A 14,200-nucleotide genomic window follows, 5' to 3' on the forward strand; every position below is an offset into this window, starting at 1 on the left:
TGCATTTGAAAACTCGTGTTCGTGTTCGTTTTTTTTTTTGGTTTTAAAACTGTGCAACGTATTTTTCATCGGGTATGTGTATATTACTGTGAGTGTGTTTGTTGTTGCTGGAGTGCGCGCCGATGTCGCGCATTTGTTGTATCTTTAAATAAATAATACACCCAAAAAAAAACGCATACGCGACTGCAGTATATATGCATGTATGTTTGTGAGTGTGTGTGAATAGCAGCGGCGTCTGTGACTGCTAAAAAAGTTTCTGGTTTCGTTGCTGCGACAACAACAGCAGCAGCAACAATAAATAAAACTTCAATATGCGCCGACCGGCCTTCGACGCAGAATATTAACAATATATCTATGCATGGAATATATGAAGATGTGTGTGTGTGTGTGCATGTGTATATACAGTAATAACAACAACTACAACAACAGCGGGCAGCAACTGTCACGCATCGTCTGCTGAGCATTGGGTGGCTGCTGGTGGGAGGAAGGGAAGGGGGGAGTCGGTGTCAGTGTCGTAGTCGAAAATCTGAGTATAAGCATCTCTCTCTCACATTCGAATCGCCTGCGGCCTGCGCTCAGCTGTTAAGAAGAGCGCCAACAACAAGAACAACAACAACAGTAAAGGCTAAAATAGCTAAAATAATCACGCGTGAGAATGTGTGAGAGGGGGAAGGGAGGCACAAAGAGAGAGCAGAGCAGAGTAGCAGCATCATTGAAGCTTGGAGTTGTGCGTAAAGAAACCGAAACAGCAAATAAAACAAAAGCAGCAAAATCAAATAAAACGAAAATCGTTTCATTTTTTTCTTGTGTCTGTCTCCTTCATCTTCATCATCTTGTGTGTCGGCTGCTGCCACTTCTTCTTCTTCTGGTGTTTTGAACGCTTTGCTCTTGAAACGCGCTTTTGTTGTAGTTGTTGTTGCTGTTGTCGAGCTTTTAATCGATGCCAAAACCGAAAGGGTGCAACAACAACAACGAGAATGAATTAAAACAGAAACGTAAATTTTGATTTGTTTGTGTTAATCGGTTTTCTTTTTTTTGTTTTTTTTTTATTCGTTTAAGACAAGTGCAATAAAAACAAATTCGTTAACTTGGCCAGCAGCAGCAGCAGCAATAATAATAGCAACACAAAACGGATTCAACAAAATCAATATTCAAATTAAGTAGAAAGCAACAACATCCACAACAACAACAAGAACAGCAGCAAAAACAACAACAACAACAAGGGCAGCATTCGACAACTTGTCGATAAGCCGATAGATAACGAGGCGGCAAAAACCTAGCTGCAGAAAGAGAGAGCGACAGCGAGCATCTGGAATAAAGAGAGCGAGAGAGCGCACCCAAAAGAGAGCGAGTGTGTGAGAGCGGGCGCAGCAGCAGCAGCATCCCAAAAGGAAAGGCGCAAAACCACCCACAAAACAACAAGATGGGACGACGCACGTATTTGAATCGCGCCTATGCAATTTCCTACCCCAGTCGCGTCGAGGGCTGGCTTGATGTCTGCGGTAAGTGTGAATGTGTGCGAAATGCCAAACTTCTCTTCTATCTTAAGTTAATACCGAAATAGAGTGGAATAGAATTGGTGGATGGTGGATAAATAGAAAAGTAAATATTATTATTGAGATCTCATACATCTTGTTGGGGGATGTTTATATATTCTAGTAATTAGTAGTACTAAATGTTGATACTGAGCTGCAGTGATCAAATATCTTGTTGGGGGGTGTTTATATACTATTATGTTTCAATAAAAGCAGACATGTCGAAAATATAATACAGTACCAATTGATGAATGATAAATAAACTTTTATAGTAGAGTAGGAAATGCTTGAGATTAAAATACTGTGATGAACATCTGAGAGTACTTCTAATATATAGTATTTCATATTATATTTCAATTTCAATTTAACATGAAACATATTTCGAATCAGCAGACAGTTTATTCACAAAATAATACAATCTTTCAACTCATACACAAAGTTGCGCTTATCAATTGTGACCGAATTACTCGTATTAAGTCATTTCAAATATACTATAAATTAAATATTGTACATGCTCAAATCTTCACAATTCTAATGAAATCAAGTTTAGTCACCAAACCTAAATTTATATTGAGGCAACTGAATCTAGACTTTCTATCAAAACACTTTGTCAAAGTTTCTCGTTTAACAACTAAACTCTCTATAACAAAAAAACATACATATAACATAAATATATATTTGAAGAAGAATACACACACTGACCTATATAAATATCCTGATTAAACTAGTTTGAGAATTTTGTTAGCAAATTCTGTCAACAACTTGTTAATCAACACAATTTGCTTGACGAAATTAGAAAGGGAACTCGAAGCATATTAAATACAAAACTGTGTGTTTAAAATACTTAAATCAAGATTTAAGAGAAATTAGTTTCTGTAAGGTATAAAATATATTAATTAGCAGAGGGAACGCAAAAGTGTTTAAATGTAAATTGTGGATAAAGTTAAAACGATTTTGGAAATTCCTTTCTTAATGATAATAAAGTATAAATAATATTATTAGAGGGAAAGAATTTTAAAAACAAATTGTGAATTAGGTTGAAATAAGGACTTAAAGGAGATTTACTTCCGAAGTATAAAATTGTGGATAAAGTTTATAAGCAGATTTAGGAAATTATTTTCTTAAGGAAAGTAAAATATAAATGATATTATTAGAAGGAACGGTTTTTAAAAACAAATCCTGAATTTAACTTTAATAAAAATTTTAATGAAATTTATTTGTGAAGCTTAAATTATATTATTAGAGCTCGAAAGAAAGAAATAAATAATAATGGCGAAGCATAAATCAAGATCTAATAACAAGCTAATTTCCCTAAGGATTACTCTCAAGAACTATTTCGATTTTTTCGAAGACCTCTTCAACCCTGGACACACATCGCTTAGTGTGTATACATACATGTCTCTTTTAGCTGTGTGTGTGTGTGTGTTGAGAGGGTGGCTGATGATGATGCTGTTGCGGATGCGGATGCTGCGATGCTCTGATGACCTGTCTGTCTCGCTTCCCACCTGTGCAAATGCCGGTTTTTGGTTTTTGGCCTGGGAAAACTCAACAGGGTTGCCTCTCAGTCAGTGCCAACAACAGCAACTTTGGGCAGGTTGTCATTGTTTGTTATGTTGTTGTTGTTGCTGCTGATGGCCGTTTTCCGTTATCTGCACGTATTAGCATTTTTACCTGTCGCTCATCCGTTTCATTTTTATTGTAGTTGTAGTTTTGAGGGGTTGTTCATCGTTGCCCGCAAGGCAAAAGATATGTAAACACACGCACACACATAGAGAAAACCTCGACCAACCCACTGACAGGCGACAAAAGCAACGCTCACGAATTTTGTCTAATGACCTGCCAGTTTTTCCCCTTAAAATCTCAACAATTAGCTGGTTTTATGATCACTCAAATGTGTAATATTTATGGATGCTCAAACGTTGTTATATCATTGAATTTATTTGCTTTTTCATAAATAAATAAGTTTAAATTGAAAGCGGTAATTTGCATCCGTTAATGGATTCTTTTCATAGTCGTTTTTTATCTTTATAACTTGTTTCACGTCTATTGATGGATGGGAAGAATCTGTGAACGACACAAAAGTTAACATAATAATAATAGAAAGATATCGAGAGGAGGCAGCAGCATAAAATAATAGGCACTTTGTGCTATTCAAGTACTCGAGTGTCTAAAAATATGTGTATAGATTAATTTGAAAATGAATGGGAAGCAAGAGCAATGGCTTTTTCAAATATGTACTATATACATATATATATATATATAAAGTATTTGAACAATCTGCTTGAAATGTTGAGAATTTCAAGCGAAATACATTTGTTTGGCTAAATTTAAATTGAATACAAGGAAGAAATAAGCAGATATATATAATTTGGCATTTGTATCAAATTAATAAGCTGACTTTAGAGATTGATTGTTAAACATTTGTCGCCTGGCAGCAGTCGTGACGGTGACGTTGACGTTGAGGAAAAGGCTTCAAGGCAATGAGTCGAAGCTCTCTTATGGCCATATTCGCATATCATTCGTTGTTGTTCGTTATGGTATTAACTTTATTGTGTGTGCGCTGTTCACAGCGGAAGGAAGGTGTGTTTAGCTCTCAGTCTGTGTGTGTGTGTGTGTGTGTGCAGGTTGGTGTGTCAAGGTCATTTGTGACATTCTAACAGCCTTTTCGCTTAGCCTTGCCTTTTGCCACCTACGCACGCAACTGAGAGAGAGAGCACCGCACAGGTTTCGGCCATTTGGTTCATTTGGCCAATGGCCCCTGCTGAGCAGCTGCTGCTTCTGCTTCTGCTTTAGCTTCAGCTGTTGTCGTTCCTCTTATTGTTGTTCCTCTTGTTGTTGTTGTTGTTGCTGTTGCTGAATGCCCGCTGGCTTGACATCATTTTGCTGTCATGTTTCGCCCCGTTCATGTTGCTTTTGCTGCTTTCGCTTTGCATGTCACTTGACCGTCTTGGTTAACACGTCTTCGTTTTGGTCTTGGCTTCTTCATATGGTTCTTTACGTCTTGGGCACTAACTTGGCTCTAACTTTCAGGCCGTTTTGCCATTTCTATTACCCTCTCTAGTTTCTTCTTATGCAGGGTAGTTTAGCATTTCATTTAGTTAAACGTTGAACGAATTGAAATTACTTAATTGTCTTGGGAAACTTTATTAGTTCGATTTATGCAAACGGGATGTTTCTAAAATAGTTTAAACTTTTTTCACTTTCTATGAAATGCGTTAATTCCAAATTGATTTGAACTCTTGATTAAACATTTGTTGTTAAAATGCACAAAATGTGAATTTAAATTTCAAATGTTATTAATTGATGAACAAACAGAAAACTAACCAAATGAGCCTTGCATAACACACACATAGAAATTATTATTCAAATTACGAATAACAAGCTAATGAATCAATTAACTTGGCAGTTACACGAAATGAGCATTTCTAACTTAAACTTCCAACTTAATTAAAATATTCGTCGACTGACGTTTAATTAAAATGCAGCTGGTTAATTAAAGCAAACATTAAATACTTTTCTATAGGCAAGATTGTTGCAATTGTTCGATATTATATGATTTTCTTCATGATTTCTTACAGCTTTATTATTATTTTTCTTTTAATTTTTGTTTTTTTCGAATTTTAATAAAGTATTCATTTATTTTTTTTTATTATTAGTATTAGTATTAGTATTAGTATTAGTATTAGTATTAGTATTAGTATTAGTATTAGTATTAGTATTAGTATTAGTATTAGTATTAGTATTAGTATTAGTATTAGTATTAGTATTAGTATTAGTATTAGTATTAGTATTAGTATTAGTATTAGTATTAGTATTAGTATTAGTATTAGTATTAGTATTAGTATTAGTATTAGTATTAGTATTAGTATTAGTATTAGTATTAGTATTAGTATTAGTATTAGTATTAGTATTAGTATTAGTATTAGTATTAGTATTAGTATTAGTATTAGTATTAGTATTAGTATTAGTATTAGTATTAGTATTAGTATTAGTATTAGTATTAGTATTAGTATTAGTATTAGTATTAGTATTAGTATTAGTATTAGTATTAGTATTAGTATTAGTATTAGTATTAGTATTAGTATTAGTATTAGTATTAGTATGAGTATTAGTATTAGTATTAGTATTAGTATTAGTATTAGTATTAGTATTAGTATTAGTATTAGTATTAGTACTAGTACTAGTACTAGTACTAGTATTAGTATTAGTAGTAGTACTAGTACTAGTACTAGTACTAGTACTAGTACTAGTACTAGTACTAGTACTAGTACTAGTACAAGTACTAGTATTAGTATTAGTTTTAGTATTAGTTTTAGTATTAGTATTAGTATTACTATTATTATTATTATTATCATTATATTTATTATTTATTTTTGCACACTTTCTTCTTTATATAATTAAGTGTTCTATTTATGAATTCATTTTGTTATTTTGTTTTATGAAATTATTTTAAGAAAGTCACTTTTTACAGGGTATGGTCAAGTCGCATATATTTAACTCGTCAGCTAATTCTAACTTGTTTTTAGTTTTTTTTTTCTTCATTTCTAAGCCCGTCAAAAACTTAGCCAAATGCGCGTTAAAGGAAGACAACGAGACAGAGAGAGAGCGAGTGAGATGAAGATAGGGAAAGAGAGAGCGAGAAATCGTAAATCTGAACGAAGCGTCGATTGGCGATGGCGTCATTAACGACGAGACGCAGTTGGTGTTGTTATTTTTGTTGTTGTTGTGGTTGTTGTTGTTGTCGTGGCACAGTTTGGCCAGCAAACTGCAGCACAACTCGCAGTTGTCGTCGCTTTTGTTACCGTTTGTTTTGTTTTTGTATACTCTATACTGGGATTTGTATGTGCTTCGATTTTGTGTGTGCTTTTGTTTATGGGTTAAACGGCAGCCGGGCCGCATCAGCGCCACCTGTCGGTAGAAAGTTCAATGCGCTCGCTCTTTAAGGTTAAAAGCTGCTTGCTCTATGTGAATTGCGCGATATGTGGATATCGTTATCGAGATGTGGATCGCATTGTGGATGCAATTGATCGCTAGAAAGTGAAACAACAGCGTGAAATTAAAGCATTGCAGAATTCGGACACACACTTGTTGTAGTTGTTGTCGTCATTGTTGTTGTTGTTAGTGTTGCTGCTGCCTTTGTTTTTGTTGTATTTGTATTTTCTATTTTCAAGTATCGGCAACAGAGGCCCGCGCCCCATCGCAAATGTTGCCCAGCAACTTTCTATGAAAAAATTCACTTTTTCCTCAAGTGTTTGGGACGCAACGCAACGCGACTCGAGACGCGACGCGACTCGACGTGTTGCAAGCAGCAGGCTTTTGTGGTTAAGCCTATTTCCTTGGCACTCCACTTCCCCTGGCAAATCGAACGTGGAATGGATTAACACGTCTCAAGTTTTTCCTATTCCTACAGCCAAAGAAGAAAAGCAACATTGAAAAGCAAAAAAAAGGAAATTTTAATAAAAACTAAAAAAAAAAAAGTAGTATGCATAAAACCTGTTGACCATTGAAATTATAGCCGCCATATGCCAAACAAGATATGCAGCAAAAAAAAAAAAAAAAAAATGCAAAGGAAAAAAAGAAAGAGCGCAGAGTAATATGAGCAAGTGCATTACAACATCTACAACGATAAAAACAAAAACTATTGATCTGCAAATCTGTAGATTGAAAACTGAAAGTCAACGCAGATTATATAGTTATTGATCTCAGTGGAAGAACTGGAAATACAACTACGTAGATTATACTATATATTAGATTATAGAGTGCATAGATCAAGTTGAAAGAAAATAATTATAGTTTATAAAGTTTATCTCTTGACGACAATTGTTAGCATACTTAGATATTATCATTCGAATTTTTAATAGGTTTCAAAAGTTACCAAAATATTCTTATCTGCAAAACTAATTAGGCTACGCTGATAAGACATTTAATAGAGAGCGAGAGACAACGACAAGAAATTACAAATGCACAATGATCCCAATACACACACACACACAGACACAATAATGAGAGATTACATTGGAAATGGAAAAAAAAAAGGTAGCGAAGAAAAACATTAACTTAGATTTTGTAACTGTAATTTTCTAGATATAACAACAACTGAAAACTGTTTAATAATCGCAACGCAAAAAACGAGTAAGAAAGCTGCAATCGAGTGTGCTCGACTGTGAGATACCCGCTAACCATTTTTAATTAAAGCAACAACAGTGCTGAAAATATACCAAATTAATTTACCACAAAATTACTAAAACATACCAAAGGCTTTATTTGGTATATTAATATAGTATTGCAATCAAAATATACCATAGAGTGTAAAATATACCATATTGATAGCCAAAGCAAGTAAGGCCCCATTGCAGTAGGAGTTTTTCCTTATACAAAATAATTTCCTAAATATCTTTGACAATTTCTGATCGCAAACAAATTTTTAGGAATCGCAAGGACTTATTATTGTATGTACCAAAATTCGAGACTGTAGCATCAATATTAGGCTTGCTATTCGATTTTTGTCGCTTTGTTGAGACGGAATTGGGCGTGGCATAAATTTGAAACAAACTTGATATGCGTGCAAACATACCATATATGTCGATCAAAAATTTTATCTCTATCTCTAATAGCCTCTGAGATCTTGGTGTTCATACAGACGGACGGACAGACAGACAGACGCTGATCAAGAATATATACAAGTATACTTTACAGAGTTGAAGATGCTTTTTTTCTGCCTTTTACATTTCCTAGAGGCAAAAACTTATAATACCCTTCTATCCTATGGGTAGCGTGTTTGAAAAGAAGCAAATGCATTAAACTACTTTGCTTTATCTTCTCTTTTTTTTTGTCTTATTTGTCTGCGTTCTCAATGCGACGGCAGATTTCTAATGTATGACAGCATTGCTCAACATTATTATTGCATCTGCCGTCGAGCTAATAATAAAATATGCGAATAACTCTTTGCTTAAAGTAGTTCACACAAATTTGCAAATTGCATTCAACTGCGCATTTGCGTGTCTTCTGGGAAATATTACAAAACTGCATTGCGTATACGCCCTGGAAAACAAAATTAAAAAAAAAAAAATAATAATCACAAGAAAAACGCACGCGCAATCGAGGAAAAGACACACACAAACAAAACAAAAAATGCTAAAATACTTTGCACACACATGCGTTTCTTAAGTTTTGATGAATTTCGCAATAGTCGAGACAAAAACTAGGAGCGAGAAAAAAAGTGGAGTAAGAGTTGTCGTGTCTAGATGCCATAAAAGCATGATTGACGACAAGATATGCTGTCAAAGTTCTAACGTAGTTGTGATCGATGAATTAATTCATTTAAAGCAGAAATTTGGACAAAAGAGAGAACTCAAATTAATGACAGCTTCTATGTAATTTGAATCGATTATGGAACATTAAAGATTTATTCAGAAAGTTGTTATATATTTATTTTATAATATTTACATATTATGTTTCGCAATATGATGCAACGTTTTAGCAAGAAAAAAAAAATATAAAAAAATACATTTTTAGGTCACTTAATTTTATTATATGTTGACAATGAATTAAATGAAAAAAATAACCAAGAAATTTCGAAGACATTTTTCTATATTACATTTAGAAATCATATTTCGCATGCATTTCAACATTTTGAAAATAAATTAGTTTAATAAAATAAATTAAATTATAGAGAAAATGTTAAGATATTATATGTTTCAACATGTTTTGCAAATAAATTTATATAATATAATAAAAAATTACAAAACATATATAATTTAACCCTATTTGCCAAACATAATTTATATAAAAATTAATAAAATACATTAGAAAATTAAGTGAATAATCACTTTTTCAACATAATCAATTTTATTATATTTCAAACCTTTGACAAATAATATTAAATAAAATAAAGAAATATGAAATTTCGATTTTATTTTATTATAGTTCAAAATATGTTTTGCAAATAAATGTAATAAATTAGAACATTACAAATTAAATAATCAAGACTAACTTGCTTCAAAATTTTGCAAAAAAAAAATATATATATATTATATTAGAAAATTAAATAGCATTATAGTTCTTTATTCTATTTGACAAATGTGTTTTATATAAATAAATAAAATAGTGTAGAAAAATAAATAGATATTCATGACATTTTCGACACATTTTATTTTATTATTCGCTACTTGCTTTAACATTTTGAAAATAAATATTATATAAGAGAACATTAAATAAATATATATATATATTTGTCAAATATGTTGCATTTTTGATAAATAGAAAAGTATAATATCGAAGCAAATAATCATAATAACTTAAACAAACTCTGTTTTGGCTTTGGATTCGAGCACAGGGTATAAATAAAAAGGCAGCGCGAGAAAAAAATGAAATCTATAAATGAATTGACAAATAAAATGCGGCTCCAGCACGCCAATAAGTGCCACGCCCCATCCCCCCCGGTTGCCCCCTTTTCTGCTGTTGTCTTGGCCCGGTTCGCTTCAGTTTGCTTTTTGCTTTGATTTGGCTCTAAGCTTATTACATGATGCGAAATTCAAGTTATGCTATAATTCTGCATTGTTTGTCTTGAAAGGGGAGCAGCGACAACTGGAGAAGCAAATAGAGAGAGAGAAAGAGACAGAGGGAGTGGAAGATAGAGATAGAGAAAGATCGTTTTGAGTTTGTTTTGAATTGTTTGTGCTTTGTTTGTTTGTTTAGTATTTGCGCTGATTTTTTTTCTTTTTTTTTGTTGTTGTTGTATCGTTACGTTTCGCATATTTCCCATAAACCTAATTAAATGCGTTGCTCTTGTTGTTGCTGTAATTATTATTGACGATGTTGTGGTTGTTGTTGCTGCATTTACGCAACTATTTGTGTTAGCTTGCATGTTTATGCATGTAGCGACAGACAAACAGAAAGAGACAGACAGACAGACGGACAGACAGACAGACGGATAGTCAGACATATGTTTGTACTTATGTTCGGTCTGCTTGCTTGGCATATGGCCCGAATCCCGTCTATAAACTTCTCTTCTTCTGCTTCTCCACCAAAAACTGTTGCTCGTCTGTCAATTTTCAAGTTTTTCACCCACACACAGAGATCGCAACGATCGGGGAGCGATCGTGTCTATAGGGTTTTATGCTCAATTGGGTGGCGTTTTCTTTTTGCCGTTGCCGTTTGCCTTTTGCTTCTATTTCATTTCTCATTTTTGGGCATTGTGTCTGGGGCAGCTGCGCGATGCGGAAGTTGCAACGTTGCAAGCAGCAAGCACCAAGCATTGTTTGTCTCACTCTTCGTGTTGCTGCATGCCGCATGTTGTGGCGCCTCCTGTGACAACAAAGTCAACACACATTTCTGTTGCCCTCATATCTAACGGATCACGTTCGCTATACAATGTCATATGTATCTATGTATGTAGTTTCCTTGAAAGCATTTTATATTTAAATTGTTGTGTTGCCGCCACAAATTATTTGATAATTTCAAAAAATACTTAATCATTAATCGATTTAAGGAGGTTCTGATATAATGTTCTTAATATCATTTTACTTACATCGAATATCTTTAAATAGAAAAGCCCAAGTTAGACTATACTTTTGTTTTTTAAAAGTTTAAACGCTCTTAATTGTACATTTCTCATTCAGTGTTCTGATTATCATTATCATCATAATCATTATCGCTCACAACCGATCGCAGCTGTATGATAGAGTTCACAAGTTGATTGGCTTGAAGCTATTGTTTATTAAATTACCATAGATGAAGTAGTCTTTAACAAATAATTAACTAATTAACTGGCTGCGACAATAAAAGCTATTAAATAATCTTCCATTAAAAATAAATATTTATGCTGATTGAGAATAAATGTTGATTGTCGTTTGTCGAGTTTACCGACAAATTGAAGATTTGTTTTTTCCATTCTTATTATTTTTAAAATCAATTTCCTTTCGATTTGATTTAACATTATTATTAAATCTGATTTCTTGAGCTATTATACTAATAATTAAGTACTTGAAATCTTTATTCAAAATTAATATTTTTGCGGATTGCGTATAAATGTTTATTCTCGTTTCGAGTTTACCCTTAAATCGGAGATATATTTTTCTCATTCTTTTATTTTTTAAATAAATAAATTTCAAATGAATTTCCTCTCGATGTGGTGTTACATTATTATCAGGGATTCCAATTGTTATTAGCATGAAATCCAATTTAATTGTCCAACAAAATTTGCGTAGAGTATCAAGAGTTCCGGCTTTGTCCATAAAAAGAAGCTCTAGTTGTTCACTGGATTTTTGTATTTTGTTTTTGGTTTTATATGACAAGCAAATAAAAACAACTTGGCCGAAGCACAGCATAAAGTTACGGACAATGAGAAAAGCGTGAAACAAGAGAAAAGTAGAGAACAAGACAAAAAAAAAAAAAAACAGAACTAAAAACCGAACTGAACAAACTTTGCGCGTCGATCGTCACTACAAATGTTCTTTCTCTCTCTCTCTCTCTCTCTCTCTCTCTGCCCCTGCCCAAAGAACTAGCATTGCCACTGCCACTGCCACCGCTTTCCGTCAACCGCAACAGGGCCACACGCACACTCACACTCACACACTCAGCCACACCCTCCTACACAATCACACCCACACACACACACACAGACACGATCGCAACACCAACACTTTCGTACACATGACGCATCGCATAAATTATTTTAAATTACTTTTAATTGACAATGTTTTTTTTTTGTTTTGTGTTTTTGGAGTGTGTGTTTTGTTCTGGGTGCTTTAACATTTAATAATAATTTGAGTTTTGGTGTCGCTTCTCGATTTGCTTTAATGAATCCTGAAGGAGTCAAGCAAAGAGCAGCAGCGATCACTCGATGAGATCGCAACTGGAGCTAATTTAGGAGCTTGTGGATAAATTTAGAAAGGCGAGAAAAACGAGCAACGAAATTTTATAATTAAATCATTAGATATTTGGGAAAGATCCATCCATCATGATCGTTGTATGATCATGTTCTAATTCAGAAAAAGATTTATCAGTTATATCACGATCATGTTCTAATACAAGAAAAGGATTATTAGGTATACCACGATCATATTCTAATTCAATTAGAAATAAAAGGAACTTTGAAACTTTTGCAATTATTATCAAAATATTGTCAAGATCTATACAATTGAAAACATTTAATAAATAACTAAAGACTTATAAAAGATCTTAAAGCTTTAACACGATTATTTTCTAATTCAGCGAAAGATCTTTCACTTATCATGTCACGATCATGTTCTAATTCAAAGATATATCTATCAGTTATATCACGATCATCATCTAGTTCAGGCAAAGATCTATCAGTTATATCAGTTAAGTTCAAAACTGAAATGATTTGGCAAATTTAAAGTAAATATATAATGTCTTCTATAATGACATTCAGATTTAAGATATATGTAGAAATAAAATTTAAAATATGATATGCTATAACTCTCTGAAATTCAGATTTAAGATAGATTTAGATATCAAATTTAAATTAGGATTTTCTCTAACTATCTAAAATTCACACGTAAGATAGATGTTGTAATAAATGTGCAATTGGAATATCTTCTAACTCTCTTTCATCTCTCATAATACAAAACAATTAAAAGAACTTTTCAAAGATTACCATCTTTTAGAGCAGATTACTATAAAGTACTGTGTACTTAGCTAAATCTGGACTATAAATATTCATCGTTATTGGGAGGATCAGTTTGATTTCTTTGCAGTTCGAAACGAATAATTATAGAAACGTGCTAAAGTCGAAGAATGAAATTTATTTTTAAGCTTTTAATAGCAAAAATAAACAGAACAACAGATTTGAAAGCCATAAATCGTTCTTCGGTCTCTATTCCAAAGAACTGAACAATGCAATAAATTGTATGAATATATTCCCAACAATCAGTCGCCAGCTAGGAATATTTCATAATTAATAGAATAAAAGTGCTTTTGAGTTGAAGGTACATTTAATTAGCATCGAGGTAAAGCTTTAATCAATTAAAGCGCATGCAAAGCACGGAATGTGCGAACACGAGCATATTCATTGAATCGAGTCGAGTCGAGTCAAGTCATCGATTCAGACTTTCGTATCGTATCGTCTCAGCTCAGCTCAGCTCAGCTCTATCAAATTCCAGTTTCAAGAGTAACTGAAATTCCTATAAATAGATTGCAGGGGGTCGGGGGTCTTCAATTTGCACTCTTTCTGGCCAACTTGACTGCATGTTTAAATGGTTATATAATCCCAATGGGGGAAATCTGAGTGAATGCATTGCAAATAGTTGTTGTCTTGAGAGTGGATGTTATGTAGAAGATATAATATATAGATTTATGAAAAGTTTAGTTCTTACAGGGTGTATTTGAAGTGTTAAGTGGGTAATTTGTTATAGAAAGTGTTGAAGATTTATGTTCGTAATACAATTAATTAATACAATTATCATACGGTATATTTTTTAATGCTTTTAGAAGTTTTTCGTGAGAAGTACGATTATTACAGGGTGTACTTAAAACATGTTTAATTTTTTGTTATAGAAAGTATAAACAAATTTAGGTTGGTAATACAATTATGATTGGGTAGAACTCTAATTTGGAAATGCTGTAATGTTGTTATTGCAGGGTATATTTGAGTATTTGTTAAAGAAATTTTAAAAGATTTATGTTCGTAATACATTTATTAT

The 14,200-nt window shown here is 33.0% G+C and overlaps 1 protein-coding gene across 4 annotated transcripts in view; it reads left to right on the plus strand.

Annotated features, from left to right (window-relative positions):
- The first annotated feature begins 1,098 nt into the window (after positions 1 to 1,098).
- Positions 1,099 to 14,200, plus strand: part of LOC133848180 (ras GTPase-activating protein raskol) — a 58,414-nt gene continuing 45,312 nt past the window's right edge. For 2 of the 4 annotated variants that reach the window (XM_062283624.1, XM_062283625.1), the window contains exon 1: positions 1,099 to 1,502. In XM_062283624.1, the coding sequence (XP_062139608.1) occupies positions 1,424 to 1,502 (79 nt within the window). In that variant the 5' untranslated portion in view covers positions 1,099 to 1,423. The remainder of the gene's footprint in view (positions 1,503 to 14,200) is intronic. The other 2 variants (XM_062283626.1, XM_062283627.1) reach the window with 1 other exon arrangement.

This window comes from Drosophila sulfurigaster, chromosome X, assembly GCF_023558435.1.
Source record: "Drosophila sulfurigaster albostrigata strain 15112-1811.04 chromosome X, ASM2355843v2, whole genome shotgun sequence".
Classification (NCBI taxonomy): Eukaryota; Metazoa; Arthropoda; class Insecta; order Diptera; family Drosophilidae; genus Drosophila; species Drosophila sulfurigaster.